The 19,215-nt window shown below is 63.9% G+C and overlaps 1 protein-coding gene across 1 annotated transcript in view; it reads right to left on the bottom strand.

Annotated features, from left to right (window-relative positions):
• Positions 1–17,483, bottom strand: part of LOC123363332 (potassium voltage-gated channel subfamily H member 2-like) — a 120,277-nt gene extending 102,794 nt beyond the window's left edge. The window contains exons 1-2 of the mRNA XM_045004188.1: positions 17,426–17,483; positions 6,231–6,476 (exon numbers count right to left, since the gene is read on the bottom strand). Of these exons, the coding sequence (XP_044860123.1) occupies positions 6,231–6,476; positions 17,426–17,483 (304 nt within the window). The remainder of the gene's footprint in view (positions 1–6,230; positions 6,477–17,425) is intronic.
• Between the last annotated feature and the right edge of the window lie 1,732 nt (positions 17,484–19,215).

Raw genomic sequence — 19,215 nt, 5'->3', positions numbered from 1 at the left:
CAGGTGTTGTAATTGTAGCGACTGAGTAGGGCCTGCTGGTTTGCCACCCTAAGTTGGAGGCCCCCAGCAGAGTATTCTTTGCGGCCCAATGAGTCCATGCGCCGAGCCTCCTTGGACTTGGGAGCAGGAGCTTGCTGGCCATGGCGCTCCCTCTCGCTGACCGATTGCACTACTAGGGAGCAGGGAGGAGGGTGCACGTACAGATATTCGTACCCTTTAGAGGGTACCATGTACTTCTGCTCTACTCCCCTGGCTCTGGGGGGGAGAGAGGCTGAGGATTGCCAGATGGTTGTGACATTATGAGTGTAATATAATATCTTACTGAAAGCTGACAGGGCTAGAAGGAGTTAATTAACTCACCTCACCGACCGACCTGACCCATGGGTGAACCTTAAGGGCTGGTTAGGAAGGTATGTAAATGAATAGAGCTTTGAAATGCAAGTCTGCATTGGTAGAGGTAGAAGGGGAGATGTTTGCTCAGGTCTTGTGATGTCAGCAAACAAGTCTTGTCTATTGCTATAGTTTTAATTCAAAGATCAAAAAAGGAATATTAACATTTAGGAAGATACTTGAGTGAAATAGTGTTATTGTCTATGTGTCTCTTTGAAGGTTGTGCTAACCTGTATCTGAACTGTTTAATGGATACATTACCCTGTGCTAATTGCCAGGATGTTTGGGAGAAGGAGAGTGAAGCCTATTGTTTTCTCAGGGTGAAAGGCTGCTGGAAATGTATAAGATCTGCTTTGGGTTTCAAGAGGGGGAAACCTTAAGCCCCAAGGACTGAGATCCCCAGTCACTGACTGGAGTCACCCTGAATATGGACATTGGACTGTAACCTCTGGACTATTTCTAAAAGGACTTTTGGCAACTACAGGCTCACCTCTACTATGTATCTGAACCTCAAGAATTGAATTCAAGTCTGTCTGTATATTGATCTTTTAACCAACACTCTCTCTCTTTTCTTTTTTAATAAATGTTGGCTTAGTTAATAAGAATTGGCTATAGCGTGTATTTTTGGTAAGATCTAAGTTATAATTGGACCTGGGTATGTGGCTGATCCTTTGGGGTTGGAAGAACCTTTTCTTTTATATGATGAAGTAAGATTCTTAGGAATCATCATCATCTCTGACAGGTGTGTCTGGACGGAGGCCTGAGGCTGGGCACTTTAAGGGAACTGCGGGGTTTGGACTCTGAGTGACCAGTGAGGTACTAGAGAAGCTGTTTCGTGCTGGATGGTAAATCTAAGTATTGGAATAACCACCAGCGTTTGGGGTTTGTCTGCCCCGTTTGGTTTCCAGTTCACCCTGATTGAGTGACCTCAGCTGGCTCCCACGGGCAGCACCGTCACAATGGTACCAGCGCTCGCCTGTATAGTGCGAATAAAAGGCAGGGCCACTCTTGTAGGGGTGTCAGCTGATAAAATATCCACCACTGGGTCCTCTATTTCCGGGACCTCCTCCACCTGAAGATTCATGTTCTGAGCCACTCGTCTCAGAAGGTCTTGATGAGCCCTCAGGTCAATCGGGGGAGGGCCGGAGGAGGATGTCCCCGCCACCGCCTCATCTGGTGAGGAGGAAGAGGAGAGGCCAGGGACAAGAGGGTCCTATGGGGGCTCTTGTTCTTGGGGGGGGGGTGTCAGGCTCAGGTGGGGCCTGGGTGTCTGCCGGTGGAACCGAAGCCTCAACCATACCCATGGGGGGGGCGGCTTACGGTCGCCTCTGGCACCCGGTGTTCCGATGGCAGGGACCGGGGTGCATCTGGCGGAGCACCTTGGGCTTGGTGGTATGCCCAAGGTGTCCAGACAGACCACTGATGGGGGCCTTGCTCGAGGCCTTGGCTCTCCTGGAACATGCAGCTGGGCACGTCCGAGTCACGGTCCTGTGCATAGGAAGCGCTGCCAGCATGAGATGACCCCGAGGTGTGTCTCGACGGCCAAGGAGGTGCTGAGGGACCCTGAGAAGGAGCCACGTCTCGAGATGGTCTTTCTCGGGATGGCACCGGGGAGCGGTACCAGGAGCTGTAACGGTACCGTGAACGAGACCGGGACCTACGACCGTATCGGTGCTGGGAGGTCGACTGGGATCTCGAAGCTCTTCGCCTAGAATAGCTGCGAGATGCGCGGTGCCGGGAGCGGTACCGGGAGTCCCGGGCAGGCGAACAGGAAGCTGAGCGGTGCCGCGAGTGCGACCGGTACCGTGACGGAGAGCGGTGCCGGGACTGCGAGCGGTGTCAGTACCGGGATCGGCGACGGGACCGAGATCTTGATCGGTGCCTGTCAGCGGTGCCGACGGAGGGTGGCCTTAGCAGGGCAGGCTTGCCAATAGACTGAATGACCCACATCGGCAGTGCCGGGGGCTGAGGCAGTGCGGTCTCCGTCATCGCGATCAAATCCCTCACAGTGGAAAAGGTCTCCGGGGTAGACGGGACAGTGAGCTCGACCACAGCGTGAGCTGGGGAGCTTTCAAGCACCGGACTCGACGGCCCTTGCGGGACCGGAATCGACGATGCCGAAGCTAGCGGTGCCGCGGCAGGCGTCACTGCTGGGCGATCCGCCTTAGGCGGGTGCTCCGACTGTGGTGCGGACAGCACTGAAGCAGCGGGAGCCTTATGATGCTTCCTGACTCGCGGGGACAGGGAGCGGTGCCGAGCCGACATCGGTGCCGGCGACGGTCGGTGCCGGGGGGCCTTTGTGGTACCAGGGCGATCCGGAGCCGAAAGAGCGCTTCTCCCTGATGTAGACTGTTCAGCGCTCAGTGCCGAGGGCGTTGGACTAAGAGCTGCCTCCATCAGGAGCTGTTTGAGACGAAAGTCCCGCTCCTTCTTTGTCCTCGGCTTAAAGGCCTTACAGATCCGGCTCTTGTCTGGGAGATGGGATTCCCCTAGGCACTTGAGGCAGGAGTAGTGGGGATCCCCTATTGGCATCGGCTTTTGGCAGGCCGAGCACGGTTTGAATCCCGGTGAACCGGGCATGAGCCCCGGTACTGGGTGGGGGAAAGGGGCTAATCCCCGATCCCCTCGCAACTATATACACTAACGATATATACAAACGACTAAAACTAACTAAGACTATAAAACTGGAACTATATACACAGCTATCAGTAAAGAACTACGAGTAGCTAGGGAAGTGAGATCAGCTAAGCCGCGCTCCACTGTTCCAACGACCAACACAGGTGGTAAGAAGGAACTGAAGGGCCGTTGGGTCGGCAGGGGTATATATCCGGCGCCATGGCGGCGCCACTCCAGGGGGCGACCCAGCCGACCCACCGAGTGTTGCTAGGCTAAAAATCTTCCGATGAACGTGCACGCGGCACGCGCACACCTAACTGGAATCGATATGAGCAAGCACTCGAAGAAGAACTTAATTTACGTAAGAGCCTTCGGTGAGGGACCTTGTCAAAGTCTTTCTGGAAATCTAAGGACACTATGTCCACTGGATCCCCCTTGTCCACATGTTTGTTGACCCCTTCAAAGAACTCTAATAGATTAGTATCAGAGGGGAGCCGTGTTAATCTGGATCTGTAAAGAGCATCAAAGAGTCCTGTGGCACCTTATAGACTAACAGACGTTTTGGAGCATGAGCTTTCGTGGGTGAATACCCACTTCGTCAGACGAAAGCTCATGCTCCAATACATCTGTTAGTCTGTAAGGTGCCACAGGACTCTGTCGCTTTCTAATAGATTAGTAAGACACGATTTCCCTTTACAGAAACCATATTGACTTTTGCACAACAGTTTATGTTTTTCTATGTGTCTGACAATTTTATTCTTTATGATTGTTTCAACTAATTTGCCCGGTACCGACGTTAGACTTACCGGTCTGTAATTGCCGGGATCACCCCTAGAGCCCTTTTTAAATATTGGCGTTACATTAGCTAACTTCCAGTCATTGGGTACCGAAGCCGATTTAAAGGACAGGTTACAAACCCTAGTTAATAGTTCCGCAACTTCACATTTGAGTTCCTGCAGAACTCTTGGGTGAATGCCATCTGGTCCCGGTGACTTGTTAATGTTGAGTTTATCAATTAATTCCAAAACCTCCTCTAGTGACACTTCAATCTGTGACAGTTCCTCATATTTGTCACCTACAAAAGCCAGCTCAGGTTTGGGAATCTCCCTAACATCCTCAGCCGTGAAGACTGAAGCAAAGAATCCATTTAGTTTCTCCGCAAGGACTTTATCGTCTTTAAGGGCTCCTTTTGTATCTCGATCGTCCAGGGGCCCCACTGGTTGTTTATCAGGCTTCCTGCTTCTGATGTACTTCAAAAACATTTTGTTCTTACCTTTGGAGTTTTTGGCTAGCCGTTCTTCAAACTCCTCTTTGGCTTTTCTTATTACACTCTTGCACTTAAGTTGGCAGTGTTTGTGCTCCTTTCTATTTGCCTCACTAGGATTTGACTTCCACTCTTTAAAGGAAGTCTTTTTCTCTCTCACTGCTTCTTTTACATGGTTGTTAAGCCACGGTGGCTCTTTTTTAGTTCTTTTACTAAAAGACCGGGGGGGGGCATTGCTCCCTCGGGGGGTGGGGAGATGGGGGGGGCATTGCTCCCTCGGGGGGTGGGGAGATGGGGGGGGAATTGCTCCCTCGGGGGGTGGGGAGATGGGGGGGGCACTGCTCCCTCGGGGGGAGGGGAGAGGGGGGGGGCATTGCTCCCTCGGGGGGTGGGGAGATGGGGGGGGCATTGCTCCCTCGGGGGGTGGGGAGATCGGGGGGGCATTGCTCCCAAGGGGGGTGGGGAGATGGGGGGGTATTGCTCCCTCAGGGGGTGGGGAAATCGGGGGGGCATTGCTCCCTCGGGGGATGGGGAGATGGGGGGGGCACTGCTCCCTCGGGGGGTGGGGAGATGGGGGGGGCATTGCTCCCTCGGGGGGTCGGGAGATGGGGGGGTATTGCTCCCTCGGGGGTGGGGAGATGGGGGGGGCATTGCTCCCATGGGGGGTGGGGAGATGGGGGGGTATTGCTCCCTCGGGGGGTGGGGAGATGGGGGGGGCGTTGCTCCCTCGGGGGGTGGGGAGATGGGGGGGGTGTAGCTCCCTCAGGGGGTGGGAAGATGGGGGGGTATTGCTCCCTCGGGGGTGGGGAGATGGGGGGGCATTGCTCCCTCGGAGGGTGGGGAGATCGGGGGGGGTAGCTCCCTCGGGGGGTGGGGAGATGGGGGGGTATTGCTCCCTCGGGGGGTGGGGAGATGGGGGGGGCATAGCTCCCTCGGGGGGTGGGGAGAAGCGGGGATATGCAACCCACGGGAGGTGGGGAAATCGGGGTGGTATTGCTCCCTCGGGGGGTGGGGAGATGGGGGGGGGGTCGCTCCCTCGGGGGGTGGGGAGATCGGGGGGGCATTGCTCCCTCGGGGGGTGAGGAGATCGGGGGGGTACAGCTCCCTCGGGGGGTGGGTAGATGGGGGGGGGGGAGCTCCCTCGGGGGGTGGGGAGAGGGGGGGGATGGCTCACACGGGGGGTGGGGAGATGGGGGGGCCATCGCTCCCTCGGGGGGTGGGGAGATGGGGGGGGCATTGCTCCCCCGGGGGGTGGGGAGATCGGGGGGGGTGTAGCTCCCTCGGGGGGTGGGGAGATGGGGGGGGTACAGCTCCCCCGGGGGATGGGGAGATGGGGGGGGCGTAGCTCCCCCGGGGGGTGGGGAGATGGGGGGGGTGTAGCTCCCTCGGGGGGTGGGGAGGGGACTCCCTGAGGGGCCCCGGCAGGGCCAGGCTGTGGAGGCTCAGAGAGGTGCGGCTCCAGGAGGTGACCCCGGAGAGTGGACCCCGAGTAGGGCTGTCGCCCTCACAGGCTGCACGGAGCTGAGAGTGCCTGGGGCAGATGGCCCCCGTGGGTCAGACAGCGCCATGGCCATGCCCGGCGTGTGCCGGTGCTGGTCCCTGTGCTGCGAGGGTCGGCAAGCCCCACAGCCAGCCTGCCCCAGAGCTCTGGGCTCAGCCCCCCCGGGCCATGCAGGAAACATTCATCTCCAGGAGCCGCGAGCAGGGCAGCTCCCCTCCCTGGAGCCAGAGGGAAGAGCTGGGGAGGAGCCAGCCCCAGGACAGGCTCGCCTGGGGGCGCAGCGGGGGGGCCCATCCTGTGGGACAGGAACTGCTGGGTCCACTGGCTGCACGTGTCCAGCTCTGTGCGGGAGCAGTGTGCCAGGCAGTGCCCCATGGGACAGGCACCCATTGCTATGGCAGCCCCCGTCCCCCCCATGGCGTCTCTGCCCCCCAGCTGTGGGGCGCTGCTGGGGCCTACCTGCAGGGAACCAGTTGGTGGGAGTCACCCAGTGGTTGGTGTCCTTGGCCGGGGAGCTCAGCAGCTCCTTCTCCAGCACCAGCTCGAAGTTGAGGATGAACATGATCACGGCCCCGTCCTCGCTCTTCACGGGCACCACGTCCACCAGGCACACGAAGCAGCTGCCTGCGGGAGCACCCAGAGAGTCAGTCCCGGCTCCTGCCAGCGGCACCGCCCGGCTCCCCTGCCAGCGCCTTCGCCTGGCCCCTGGCACCGGGCCCCAGAGCCCGGCTCCCCTGCCAGCGCCTTCGTCTGCCTGCCCCCTGGCACCGGGCCCCAGAGCCCGGCTCCCCTGCCAGCGCCTTCGCCTGCCCCCTGGCACCGGGCCCCAGAGCCCGGCTCCCCTGCCAGCGCCTTCGCCTGCCCCCTGGCACCGGGCCCCAGAGCCCGGCTCCCCTGCCAGCGCCTTCGCCTGCCCCCTGGCACCGGGCCCCAGAGCCCGGCTCCCCTGCCAGCGCCTTCGTCTGCCTGCCCCCTGGCACCAGGCCCCAGAGCCCGGCTCCCCTGCCAGCGCCTTCGCCTGCCCCCTGGCACCGGGCCCCAGAGCCCGGCTCCCCTGCCAGCGCCTTCGCCTGCCCCCTGGCACCGGGCCCCAGAGCCCGGCTCCCCTGCCAGCGCCTTCGCCTGCCCCCTGGCACCGGGCCCCAGAGCCCGGCTCCCCTGCCAGCGCCTTCGCCTGGCCCCTGGCACCGGGCCCCAGAGCCCGGCTCCCCTGCCAGCGCCTTCGCCTGCCCCCTGGCACCGGGCCCCAGAGCCCGGCTCCCCTGCCAGCGCCTTCGTCTGCCCCCTGGCACCAGGCTCCAGAGCCCGGCTCCCCTGCCAGCGCCTTCGCCTGCCCCCTGGCACCGGGCCCCAGAGCCCGGCTCCCCTGCCAGCGCCTTCGTCTGCCTGCCCCCTGGCACCGGGCCCCAGAGCCCGGCTCCCCTGCCAGCACCTTCGCCTGCCCCCTGGCACCGGGCCCCAGAGCCCGGCTCCCCTGCCAGCGCCTTCGTCTGCCTGCCCCCTGGCACCAGGCCCCAGAGCCCGGCTCCCCTGCCAGCGCCTTCGCCTGCCCCCTGGCACCGGGCCCCAGAGCCCGGCTCCCCTGCCAGCGCCTTCGCCTGCCCCCTGGCACCGGGCCCCAGAGCCCGGCTCCCCTGCCAGCGCCTTCGCCTGCCCCCTGGCACCGGGCCCCAGAGCCCGGCTCCCCTGCCAGCACCTTCGTCTGCCCCCTGGCACTGGGCCCCAGAGCCTGGCTCCCCTGCCAGCGCCTTCGCCTGCCCCCTGGCACCGGGCCCCAGAGCCCGGCTCCCCTGCCAGCGCCTTCGTCTGCCCCCTGGCACCGGGCCCCAGAGCCCGGCTCCCCTGCCAGCGCCTTCGCCTGCCCCCTGGCACCGGGCCCCAGAGCCCGGCTCCCCCGAGAGCCTTCGCCTGCCCCCTGGCACCGGGCCCCTGCCAGCCTCCCCGGGGAGAACCTGCCAGCAACATGGGGCCGCCCACTGCGGGATCCGGTTAGACGGGGGGGTGTAAGTGGCAGGGAAAGGCCTGGTGAGTGTGGGGCAGCCCCCACCCGCCTGCCCTCAGCCCCAGGCCCCTGGAGGCCAGACGGCGCAATGGGGGGCCGTCCTTGGGGGCCAGGAAGGGGCGCATTGGGCAGATCTCCATGCAGCCCCCCCCGGGGATGGCTCACCCAGCCCGGGCAGGCTGTGCTGGGGGCAGGAGCACAGTCCCAGACAGGCCTTGCCGGTACAGACAACAGAACCCCCTTTAGTTAGGTCCATCGGGGCCCCCAGGGAGGCCACAGCCCCGTTGGGAAGCCCAAGCCCCGTCGGGGCCCCTCTCCATTTCCCAGCCAGCTCCAAACTGAAACTCCCCCCAGCCTCTCACTCAGCCTCCCCCCGGCTCCTCCCCCAGCCTTTGTGTCCTTTGTCCAGTGTCCCGGGCAGAGGTGTCACCTGGCCTCCAACCCCCCTCCTGGGGTCTCAGGTACCTCCCTCCCCCAGGCAGGCCCGGCCGTCCCAGCCCAACTCCCCTGCCACCTTCCCAGGCAGCATTCCCAGAGCTCAGCCAGCCCAGCCCCACTGGCACACGGGGCTGCCCACATCCGGGCACCAGTGCGGCTGGGGGCCCCGGACGGGCGTTGTGCCGCTGGAAGCACTTTCACAGCTGCTGTGCTAATCCGGGCGGACGAGGCTCCTCCAGCCGGGAGCTCTCCAGGGACAAGGGGGCAGCTCACCCCTCGCTCAGCCAGCCCCGGGCAGCTGGGCTCCGCACGGCCCCACGGGCACAGCCAGCGCAGGGAGATCCCAGCCCATTCACAGGGGCCACAGGCCCTCGACACCTCTTCCCGGCCCAGGGCCAGATGGGAGCCAGTGCCCCCTAGATGGAGCACAGTGGGCAGGCTGGGGGGCAGGGCGGGGCACAGAGCACCAGGCTGGGGGGCAGGGCCGGGCGCAGAGCACCAGGCTGGGGGGCAGGGCCGGGCGCAGAGCCCCAGGCTGGGGGGCAGGGCACAGAGCACCAGGCTGGGGGGCAGGGCGGGGCACAGAGCACCAGGCTGGGGGGCAGGGCCGGGCACAGAGCACCAGGCTGGGGGGCAGGACGGGGCGCAGAGCACCAGGCTGGGGGGCAGGGCACAGAGCACCAGGCTGGGGGGCGGGGCGGGGCGCAGAGCACCAGGCTGGGGGGCAGGATGGGGCACCGAGCACCAGGCTGGGGGCAGGGCTGGGCACAGAGCACCAGGCTGGGGGGCAGGGCTGGGGGCAGGACGGGGCGCAGAGCACCAGGCTGGGGGGCAGGGCACAGAGCACCAGGCTGGGGGCAGGGCCGGGCTCAGAGCACCAGGCTGGGGGGCAAGGCCGGGCGCAGAGCACCAGGCTGGGGGGCAGGGGGGGGCGCAGAGCACCAGGCTGGGGGGCAGGGCGGGGCGCAGAGCACCAGGCTGGGGGGCAGGATGGGGCGCAGAGCACCAGGCTGGGGGGCAGGGCGGGGCGCAGAGCACCAGGCTGGGGGGCAGGGCACCGAGCACCAGGCTGGGGGGCCGGGCCGGGCGCAGAGCACCAGGCTGGGGGGCAGGGCCGGGCACAGAGCACCAGGCTGGGGGGCAGGACGGGGCGCAGAGCACCAGGCTGGGGGGCAGGGCACAGAGCACCAGGCTGGGGGGCAGGGCGGGGCGCAGAGCCCCAGGCTGGGGGGCAGGGCGGGGCGCAGAGCACCAGGCTGGGGGGCAGGGCTGGGGGCAGGGCCGGGCTCAGAGCACCAGGCTGGGGGGCAGGGCCGGGCGCAGAGCACCAGGCTGGGGGGCAGGGCGGGGCGCAGAGCACCAGGCTGGGGGGCAGGGCACAGAGCACCAGGCTGGGGGCTGGGCACAGAGCACCAGGCTGGGGGGCAGGGCGGGGCGCAGAGCACCAGGCTGGGGGCAGGGCGGGGCGCAGAGCACCAGGCTGGGGGGCAGGGCACAGAGCACCAGGCTGGGGGGCAGGGCACAGAGCACCAGGCTGGGGGGCAGGGCGGGGTGCAGAGCACCAGGCTGGGGGGCAGGGCCGGGCACAGAGCACCAGGCTGGGGGCAGGGCGGGGCGCAGAGCACCAGGCTGGGGGGCAGGGCACAGAGCACCAGGCTGGGGGGCAGGGCACAGAGCACCAGGCTGGGGGCAGGGCGGGGTGCAGAGCACCAGGCTGGGGGGCAGGGCGGGGCACAGAGCACACAGGCTGGGGGCAGGGCACAGAGCACACAGGCTGGGGGCAGGGCGGGGCACAGAGCACCAGGCTGGGGGGCAGGGTGGGGCGCAGAGCACCAGGCTGGGGGGCAGGGCACAGAGCACCAGGCTGGGGGCAGGGCGCAGAGCACCAGGCTGGGGGGCAGAGCTGGGGGCAGAGCCCCAGGCTGGGGGGCAGGGCACAGAGCACCAGGCTGGGGGGCAGGGCCGGGGGCAGAGCACCAGGCTGGGGGGCAGGGCTAGGGGCAGGGCCGGGCGCAGAGCACCAGGCTGGGGGCAGGGCACAGAGCACACAGGCTGGGGGGCAGAGCTGGGGGCAGGGCCGGGCACAGATGCCATCTGGGGCAGCCGCAGCTATGCTCTGCCAGAGGGAGCCGTGGCGCGGGCAGTCGGCAGGGTGCCGCTATCGGCCCAGCCAGGGCACACTCCCCTGCCGGCCGGCTTGCCAACGCGCAGTGGCAGGGGAAGGCTCCCTTGCCCCAGATGTGGCTGCAGAGCATGGCCACTAGCCCACCCCACGGGCTGGTCCCTGGCGCACTGCTGGCAGGGCAGGGGGCTCCTACAGCTCACGGCCACGCAGCCCAACCCCTCTGCCGGCACCCAGGGTGTACGGGGACCAGGAGTGGCGGGTTCCCGTCTCACGCCTTGCCTGGCAGCGAGGGTATGGCTGGCAGGGAGCCCCGGCACACAGTGCACCAGCTGGCACAGCCACTCCCGCCCACCCCGGGAATCCCAGCCCAGCCAGCCACACGGGGCAGGCTGGAGAGATGGCTTGGCACTGCCCCGGCAGCCGGGGACGGGCGTCCACATGGAGCCAGGAGGCTCTACAGCAGGGGCATGTGCCAGCCTCAGGGAGCTCTCGCATGTTCTGGGGCAGGCCATGGCCGGGGGTCCCAGCAAGGGCTGGGGGGGCAGGGCACGGGGATTAGCCGCAGGCTGGGGCATGCAGGGGCTGGGGGTCCTGGCAGGGGCTGGGGGGGCTGGGCGCAGGGATTAGCCGCAGGCTGGGGCATGCAGGGGCCAGGGGTCCCAGCAGGGGCTGGGGGGGCTGGGCGCAGGGATTAGCCGCAGGCACATGGCCCCTCCGTGTGCTGGCAGATTTGCTTCCTCCCCGTCGTAAAAGACGGTTACTCACCTGTAGTAACTGTTGTTCTTCGAGATGTGTTGCTCCAATCCATTCCAGTTAGGTGTGCGCGCCGCGCGTGCACGGCTCTTCGGAAGATTTTTACCCTAGCAACCCCGGCGGGCCGGCTGGCGCCCCCTGGAGTGGCGCCGCTATAGCGCTGAATATATACCCCAGCCGGCCCGTCCGCTCCTCAGGTCCTTCTTGCCGGCTACTCCGACAGTGGGGAAGGAGGGCGGGTCTGGAATGGATAGGAGCAACACATCTCGAAGAACAACAGTTACTACAGGTGAGTAACCGTCTTTTCTTCTTCGAGTGATTGCTCCAATGCATTCCAGTTAGGTGATTCCCAAGCCTTACCTAGGCGGTGGGGTCGGAGTGAGACGTGGCAGAGTGTAAAACTGCTGAGCCGAAGGCTGCGTCGTCTCGAGACTGCTGCACCAACGCATAGTGGGAGGCGAAGGTGTGGACCGAAGACCATGTGGCCGCTCGACATATGTCCTGGATGGGGACCTGGCTCAGGAAGGCGGCAGACGAGGCTTGCGCCCTCGTGGAATGAGCGGTTGAAGCGGCCCGGGGGCACGCGAGCCAGCTCGTAGCATGCTCTGATGCACTGAGTTACCCAGGAGGAGATGCGCTGGGAAGAGACCGGCTCGCCTTTCATGCGGTCGGCGACTGCTATGAAGAGTTGTGTAGAACGCCGAAAAGGTTTTGTACGCTCGATGTAAAAAGCGAGCGCTCTACGGACGTCGAGGGTGTGGAGCTGTTGTTCCCGAGGCGAGGCATGGGGCTTCGGGAAGAAGACCGGGAGAAAGATGTCCTGATTGAGGTGGAAAGCCGAGACCACTTTTGGCAGGAAGGCCGGATGCGGACGAAGCTGCACCTTGTCCGTGTGGAAGACAGTGTATGGCGGACCTACCGTCAGCGCCCGGAGCTCCGAGACTCGTCTGGCCGATGTTATGGCGACGAGGAAGGCCGTCTTCCAGGAGAGGTAAAGAAGAGAACACGTGGCCATCGGTTCGAATGGCGGACCCATGAGTCTGGACAGGACGAGGTTCAAATCCCAGGTTGGGGCCGGACGCCGCACCGGCGGGTACAATCGGTCCAGGCCTTTCAGGAAGCGGGAGACCATCGGATTGGAAAAGATGGAGCGACCTTCCAGGGAAGGACGAAAAGCGGACACCGCTGCCAGGTGTACCCGCAATGAGGAGACCGCTAGACCTTGCTCCTTAAGGTACCAAAGGTAGTCCAAGATGGTAGGGACGGGTACGATGAAAGGGTTGAGCCCTCGTTGGTCACACCAGAGCGCGAACCTCTTCCATTTCGCCAGGTAGGTGGAGCGAGTGGAAGGCTTTCTGCTCTCAAGCAGGACTTGCTGCACGGCCGCCGAACAGTCCCTTTCTGCGTGGGTCAACCACGCAGGTACCAGGCTGTAAGATGGAGGGACTGCAGGTTCGGATGGTGGAGTCTGCCGAAGTCCTGCGTGATGAGGTCCGGCCATAACGGGAGGGAGATGGGATCCCGAACGGAGAGCTCGAGCAGCAGGGTGTACCAATGCTGTCTCGGCCAGGCCGGAGCCACGAGTATAACGGTGGCTCGATCCCTCCTCAGCTTCTGGAGCACTCTGTGCACGAGAGGAAAGGGAGGGAAGGCATAGAGGAGGTGAGTCTGCCAGGGATACAGGAACGCGTCCGACAGAGAGCCCGGCGAGTGACCTCGGAACGAGCAAAACTGGAGACACTTCCTGTTCGCCTTGGAGGCGAAGAGGTCGACCCGGGGAAACCCCCACCTCTGGAAAATCGCATGTGCAACGTCGGGACGAAGGGACCACTCGTGGGAGAGAAACGACCTGCTGAGATGGTCGGCCAGCGTGTTCTGCACTCCCGGAAGAAAAGACGCTTCTAGGTGAATGGAGTGGGTCACGCAGAAGTCCCACAGGAGGATCGCTTCCTCGCAGAGGGGAGAAGAGCGGGCTCCGCCCTGCTTGTTCACATAGTACATCGCAGCGGTGTTGTCCGTGAGTACTGTTACACAACGGCGTTGTAGGTCGGAGCAGAAGGTCCGGCAGGCGAGGCGGATGGCACGGAGCTCGCGGACATTGATGTGTAGCGCGAGTTCCTGGGGCGACCAAAGGCCTTGGGTGTGAAGCTCGCCCAGGTGGGCCCCCCAACCGAGCGCTGAGGCATCCGTCGTCAGCGTAACGGATGGGCGAGGAGGATGGAACGGGACCCCCGCACACACGACCTCCGGGGTGAGCCACCAGCGGAGGGAGTCGAGGGCCTTCCTGTTGACCGTGACCACCATGTCGATGGGGTCTCGATGAGGCCGGTACACCGTCGCGAGCCAGGACTGGAAGGGGCGAAGATGGAGTCGCGCATATGCGGTGACATACGTGCAGGAGGCCATGTGACCCAGAAGGCGTAGGCAGGAGCGCACGGTTGTGGTCGGGAAGGCGACGAGATTCCGGATTATGGAGGTCATTGTCTGGTGCCGGGCGCGGGGAAGAGAGGCCCTGCCAACCGTGGAGTCGAGAACCGCTCCGATGAACTCCAGCCGCTGCGTTGGGAGCAAAGTGGACTTCTCGGTGTTGATGAGAAGACCAAGCCGCTGAAAGAGAGACAGAATTTCTGCCATCTGTTCTATCACGAGCTGACGGGACTGAGCTCGGACCAGCCAGTCGTCGAGATACGGGTAGACGTGCATCTGACGACGGCGGAGGGCTGCTGCTACGACTGCCATGCATTTTGTGAATACCCTCGGTGCCGTGGAGAGTCCGAATGGCAACACGGCGAACTGGTAGTGGGCGTTGTTGACCACAAACCGAAGGTAACGCCGATGAGGAGGATAGATCGCGACATGGAAGTAGGCGTCCTTCATGTCGAGGGCGGCAAACCAGTCTCCCGGATCCAGGGAAGGAATAATGGTCCCCAGGGTGACCATACGAAACTTGGGCTTGAGCAGATATTTGTTCAGCTCGCGAAGGTCCAGGATAGGACGTAGCCCGCCTTTCGCCTTGGGGATGAGAAAATAACGTGAGTAGAATCCCCTGCCCCGCCTGTCCTGAGGCACTGCTTCTATGGCACCCACGCTCAACAGAGTCCGAACCTCTTGCAAGAGGACTTGCTCGTGAGAGGGGTCCCTGAAGAGGGACAGGGAGGGTGGGTGGGAAGGCGGGGGCGAAACAAATTGAAGGCGGTATCCCGACTGGACTGTTTGAAGTACCCAGTTGTCCGATGTTAAGCGGGACCACGCCGAAAAGAAATGGGAAAGGCGGTTGTAAAATAAAGGGGAAGGATCCGGTAGGGAGAGTGATGGGCCGTCCTCGATCGTCCCATCAAAAGGCCTGCTTAGCCCCCTGCGGGGTCTTGGAAGCGGCCTGGCCCTGGTTGCGGCGGTTGCCGGACGGACGACGGCGATTTTGGGTCGGACGTCTGCTAGTGTAGGGGCGATAACGCTGTTGATAGCGGGAGGGCTGCGGCCGGAAGGGCCTGCGCTGCGTCGCCGGCGTGTGCATTCCGAGCGTGCGGATGGCAACACGCCCGTCCTTCAGGGTCTGGATCCGAGCATCCGTCTTTTCGGAAAACAGACCCTGGGTGTCGAAGGGGAGGTCCTGGAGTGTATGTTGCACCTCCGGCGGCAGGGTGGAGGACTGCAGCCAGGAGATGCGCCTCATTGTCACGCCGGATGCCAAGGTCCGAGCCCCGGAGTCCGCGGCGTCGAGGGCGGCCGTAATAGATGACCGAGAGGACTTCTTCCCCTCGTCCAGCAAGGCGGAGAACTCCTGGCGTGATGTGGAAGGCAGGAGCTCCGAGAACTTCGCCAGGGACGTCAGAATGTCAAAGACGTACCTGGCGAGGAGGACCATGATGTTTGCGATCCTCAGCTGCAAACCCCCGGCGGAGTAAATCTTACGGCCGAGAGCAAGTCCATGCGCTTGGCTTCCTTGGATTTAGGCGCAGCGGCAGGTTGGCGCGCCTCTCCCGGTCGTTAACAGATTGGACCACGAGGGAGTCCGGGGTTGGGTGAGAGTAAAGGTACTCATAGCCTGATGGTGGGGCTGAGTACTTCCGCTCGACCCCGCGTGCTGTGGGAGGAATAGAAGCGGGAGTCTGCCATAGCGTAGTAGCGTTCTTTTGAATGGTCCGGACGAAGGGCAACGCCACACGGACGGGCGCATCCGCACCCACCACGTTGGTGATTGGGTCCTCATCCTCCTGGACCTCCTTTACGGGAAGATTCATGGATGCCGCCACCCTGCGAAGCAGGTCTTGGAAGGCCCGGAGGTCAATGGGCGGGGGTTCGCTGGTCGCAGCCCCTGCCACCGCCTCGTCCGGCGAGGATGACGAAGATGCACCCTGCAGAACCGGCTCCGGCTCTACGTCCGGTGGGTGGGCCTCCTCCGAACCGTGAAGCGTGGGCGATTGGCGGACCGGGTGAGCAGATGGCTCGTGCGGAGGAGAGGGAGGTGGCCGACTAATAGTCGCTTCAGGGACCCTGGTGCTGGTGGTCACATCCCTCCTGGGAAACGGGATACCTTGACCTTCATGCTGTCCCCACGGGACCCAGTAGCCCCACTGCTCATGTGGAAGTCCTTGTGGGGTAGGCCACCGGTGGGTAGTATCATCGGCACCGGAGGCTACGGAAGCCGTGCGGGATGGCCAAGGCGGTGCTGTAGTGCCGACGGACTGAACCGCTGACGGCGGGAGGCCATGCACCGACGGCACCGAGGGTCGATACGCCGAGCGCCGACGGGACGGTGACCGTGAGCGTGGACTCCGACGGTGCCGGGAGCTCGACCGGCGCCGGGAGCTCGACCGGGACCGGGATCCGCGGTGCCGGGAGTGACTCCGGGAGTCGCGGTGCCGAGATGACCTCCGACGGTACCGACGGTACGGTGACCTGGATCGGTGCCGGGAGTGCGACCGGTACCGAGATCGAGAACGGTACCGGGACTCAGACCGGCGTCGGGATGGTGCTCGGTGCCGCGAGGAGGAGCGGCGACGAGACTCCGAGCGGCGGGACGGGGACCTGCGCCGGGACCGGGACCGGGACCGGGACCTCGACCGTCTTCCGCGCCCCTCGTCAACTGAGGGCGGTCTAGTCATCCTGGCTGGCTTGCCGAGAGAGACAACAGCCCGCACCGGCGGTGCCGGGGGCCGGAGGCTCGGAGCCTCTATGAGCCTGATGAGGTCTCTGGCCGAGGAGAATGTCTCCGGCGTTGAAGGCAGCCTTGGCTCCACCTCGGTCGGTGCCGGGGAGCGTGGCGGTGCCGGACTCGACGGCGCTTGCGGAGCCGGAGTCGAGGGCTCAGGGCCCGTTTTACGCACTGCCGCAGCCACTCTCGTAGTGGACTCTGTGCGTGCCTTCGCCACAGCCTTCGCCAGTCTCTGCTTGCGTGCAGGCGAGAGCGAGCGGTGCCGGGTCGTCTTCGGCGGCGGTTTAGGTACCGTGGCCACGGTGCCGGCGCCGGTCGGTGCCGCGGGTGCACTCTGCACCGAAGAAGCCCTTGGTGCCGGCGCTGACGGTGCCGGGGGCTGGAGGGACGCCTCCATAAGGAGCTGCTTGAGGTGACTGTCTCTGTCCTTACGCGTCCGCGGCTTAAAAGCCGAACAAATGGCACACTTATCTGTACGGTGTGCCTCGCCCAGGCAACGGAGGCAGGAGCCGTGAGGGTCACCCACTGGCATAGGCCTCTGGCACGTTGAACAGGGCTTAAAGCCCGGTGCCTTGGGCATGAGCCCGCACCGGGGAGGGGGAGGGAGAAAATACTCCCCCTATCCTTATCTAAACTAACTAACTATTAAAACTAACTATACTAACAGTAAAAAACTATATACAAAACCAGTAGAGAGAGCTAGGGGTGTGGAGGACTACTGAGCACTCCACAGTTCCGACTGCCGTCACGGGCGGGAAGAAGGAACTGAGGAGCGGACGGGCCGGCTGGGGTATATATTCAGCGCTATAGCGGCGCCACTCCAGGGGGCGCCCAGCCGGCCCGCCGGAGTTGCTAGGGTAAAAATCTTCCGAAGAGCCGTGCACGCGCGGCGCGCACACCTAACTGGAATGCATTGGAGCAATCACTCGAAGAAGAATCTGCTCTGATCCCCTCTGAGCCTGGGGGCGTCCCTGGGGGGCACACACAGCAGTGCTGGCCTCAGGCCGGCCCAGCCCCCCACCGAGCCCTCCACACTCTCAGGTGGCGCCAGCTTCCCCCCACCCCCAGCGGAGGCCAGTGAGTGTGGGCAGCTGGGGAGATGGGCCCTCCTGCCATGGCACGGCAGCCTGGCTGGGTCCTTCTGCCTGCAGGGCACCCCTGGGCACTCGCGGCTCTCCCACCTCTGGCAGGACGGCTGAGCCGTGTGCCCACACTGGCCAGCAGGAGCCTCACGGCCATGGCCTCCCCCCTGCGGCTGGCCCAGGCCCAGATAATGGGGAAGGGAGCCCCCCACCCGCTGATCTGTCTGCCCCAGCCCTGGGCTCCCATGGTCCCACAGCACTGACCCCAGGCCTCAAGCCGGGGTCACAACCACAGCCATGCAGTGGTGGGCGGGGCTGCGTCTGGCCGGAGGGGACCCTGCCTAGCGGGACGGGGGCCACATGGCTGGCAGGGGGCCTCCTGGCCAGAGGGAGCCGTGTGGCACCAGGAGCCTAGTGCTCAGATTTTATGCCTAACTACGGCTACAGCCAGAAGCGAAGATCATGGGAACGGGGCTGAGCCACCCCAGGGGCCCTGTGTGCATCCGTCTGTCCATCCTCAGGGGCCCTGTGTGCATCCGTCTGTCCCCAGGAGCCCTGGCTGCATCTGTCCCTCCATTCCCAGGGGCCCTGGGCATGTGACACGAAGTGGGAATGGTCTTAATGTTTCCTCTGAATACTGTCAGGTATCAGCGGGGGAGCCGTGTCAGTCTGGATCTGTAAAAGCAGCACAGAGTCCTGTGGCACCTTAGAGACTAACAGCCGTTTGGGAGCAGGAGCTTTCGTGGGTGAATCCCCACTGCGTCGCATGCACCCACGAAAGCTCCTGCTCCAAAACGTCTGTTAGTCTCTAAGGTGCCACAGGACTCTCTGCTGCTTTCTGAATACTGTGTGGGTGCCTCAGTTTCCCCTATGCAGTTCTTAAGTCTCTAGGTGGTGGGATCAGGGGGTGTGATTGCTGCAGAGCCCTAGAGGGCAGGGGTGATGGTGTCTGCACAGAGAATGGCGACACCCTGTCTGCTGGTAACTGATGGCCTGGGCCCCTCCCCTGCAAGGTGCCAACTGAAGGTGCTGGAGAACAAAGAGATCAGGTGGCCTCGTGCCGGGGAAAGAGACAAAGGCCTGGGGAGGAGCTGGAGAGTTTCAGTTTGGGGCTGGCTGGGGAAATGGAGGGGAGCCAGACAGGGCTCTGGCGTCCCTGTCCCCTTGACTGACCTGCAAGACCCGTCTTGGACTGTGTTCCTGTCACCTCCTGTCGGGGGAGGGATGGCTCCGGGGTTCGAGCTACACCCAGGGGTGTGAGTTCAGTCCCTGAGGGGGCCTGGGGATGGGTCCCCCTTTGAGCAGGGGGTTGGACTAGATACCTCCTCAGATCCCTTCCAACCCTGAGATTCTACGAGATAAACCTTCTGCTTTGCTGGCTGAGTCCTGGGGAATCGCAGGGAGCCGGGGGTGCCGGGCCCGGACTCCCCCACACTCCGTGACACTGGGCGCCTTGGGTCCCGAGGCCCATCCTCTGGAAGAATCAGCAGGGGGTGTTGGAGAACCAAGCGAGAGGTGGAGGCCAGGGGACCTGTGGCCCAGGAAAGACACAAAGGAAGGAGGAGAGCACCTGGGCGTGACTGAGGGTGGGCTGCTGGAAGCTGGTCAGTCTCCTGGTTGGGACTTGGGGTGGGGGGGAGCCCAGGGCTCTGGATCCCCCCAGGATGGACTTGGCTGTAACTGCCGGTTTCCTGTGCTAACAAGCTCTGCTCTGCGCTGGGCTCCTGATGACTAAGAACCCGTCTGTGTCACAGGCTGGCTGGGAGTCCCTGCTGGCTGCAGAGTGGGGGGCAGGGCCCTTGGGGGGGGCACGAGGCTCCCCAGGGGTCCCGTCCAGGGGGACTGAGCTCTCTGAGGTTGGACCCAGGAAGCGCCGAAGCCGAGAAGGC

This window comes from Mauremys mutica, chromosome 2, assembly GCF_020497125.1.
Source record: "Mauremys mutica isolate MM-2020 ecotype Southern chromosome 2, ASM2049712v1, whole genome shotgun sequence".
Taxonomy (NCBI): domain Eukaryota; kingdom Metazoa; phylum Chordata; order Testudines; family Geoemydidae; genus Mauremys; species Mauremys mutica.
This window is presented reverse-complemented; position numbering and strand designations above follow the sequence as displayed.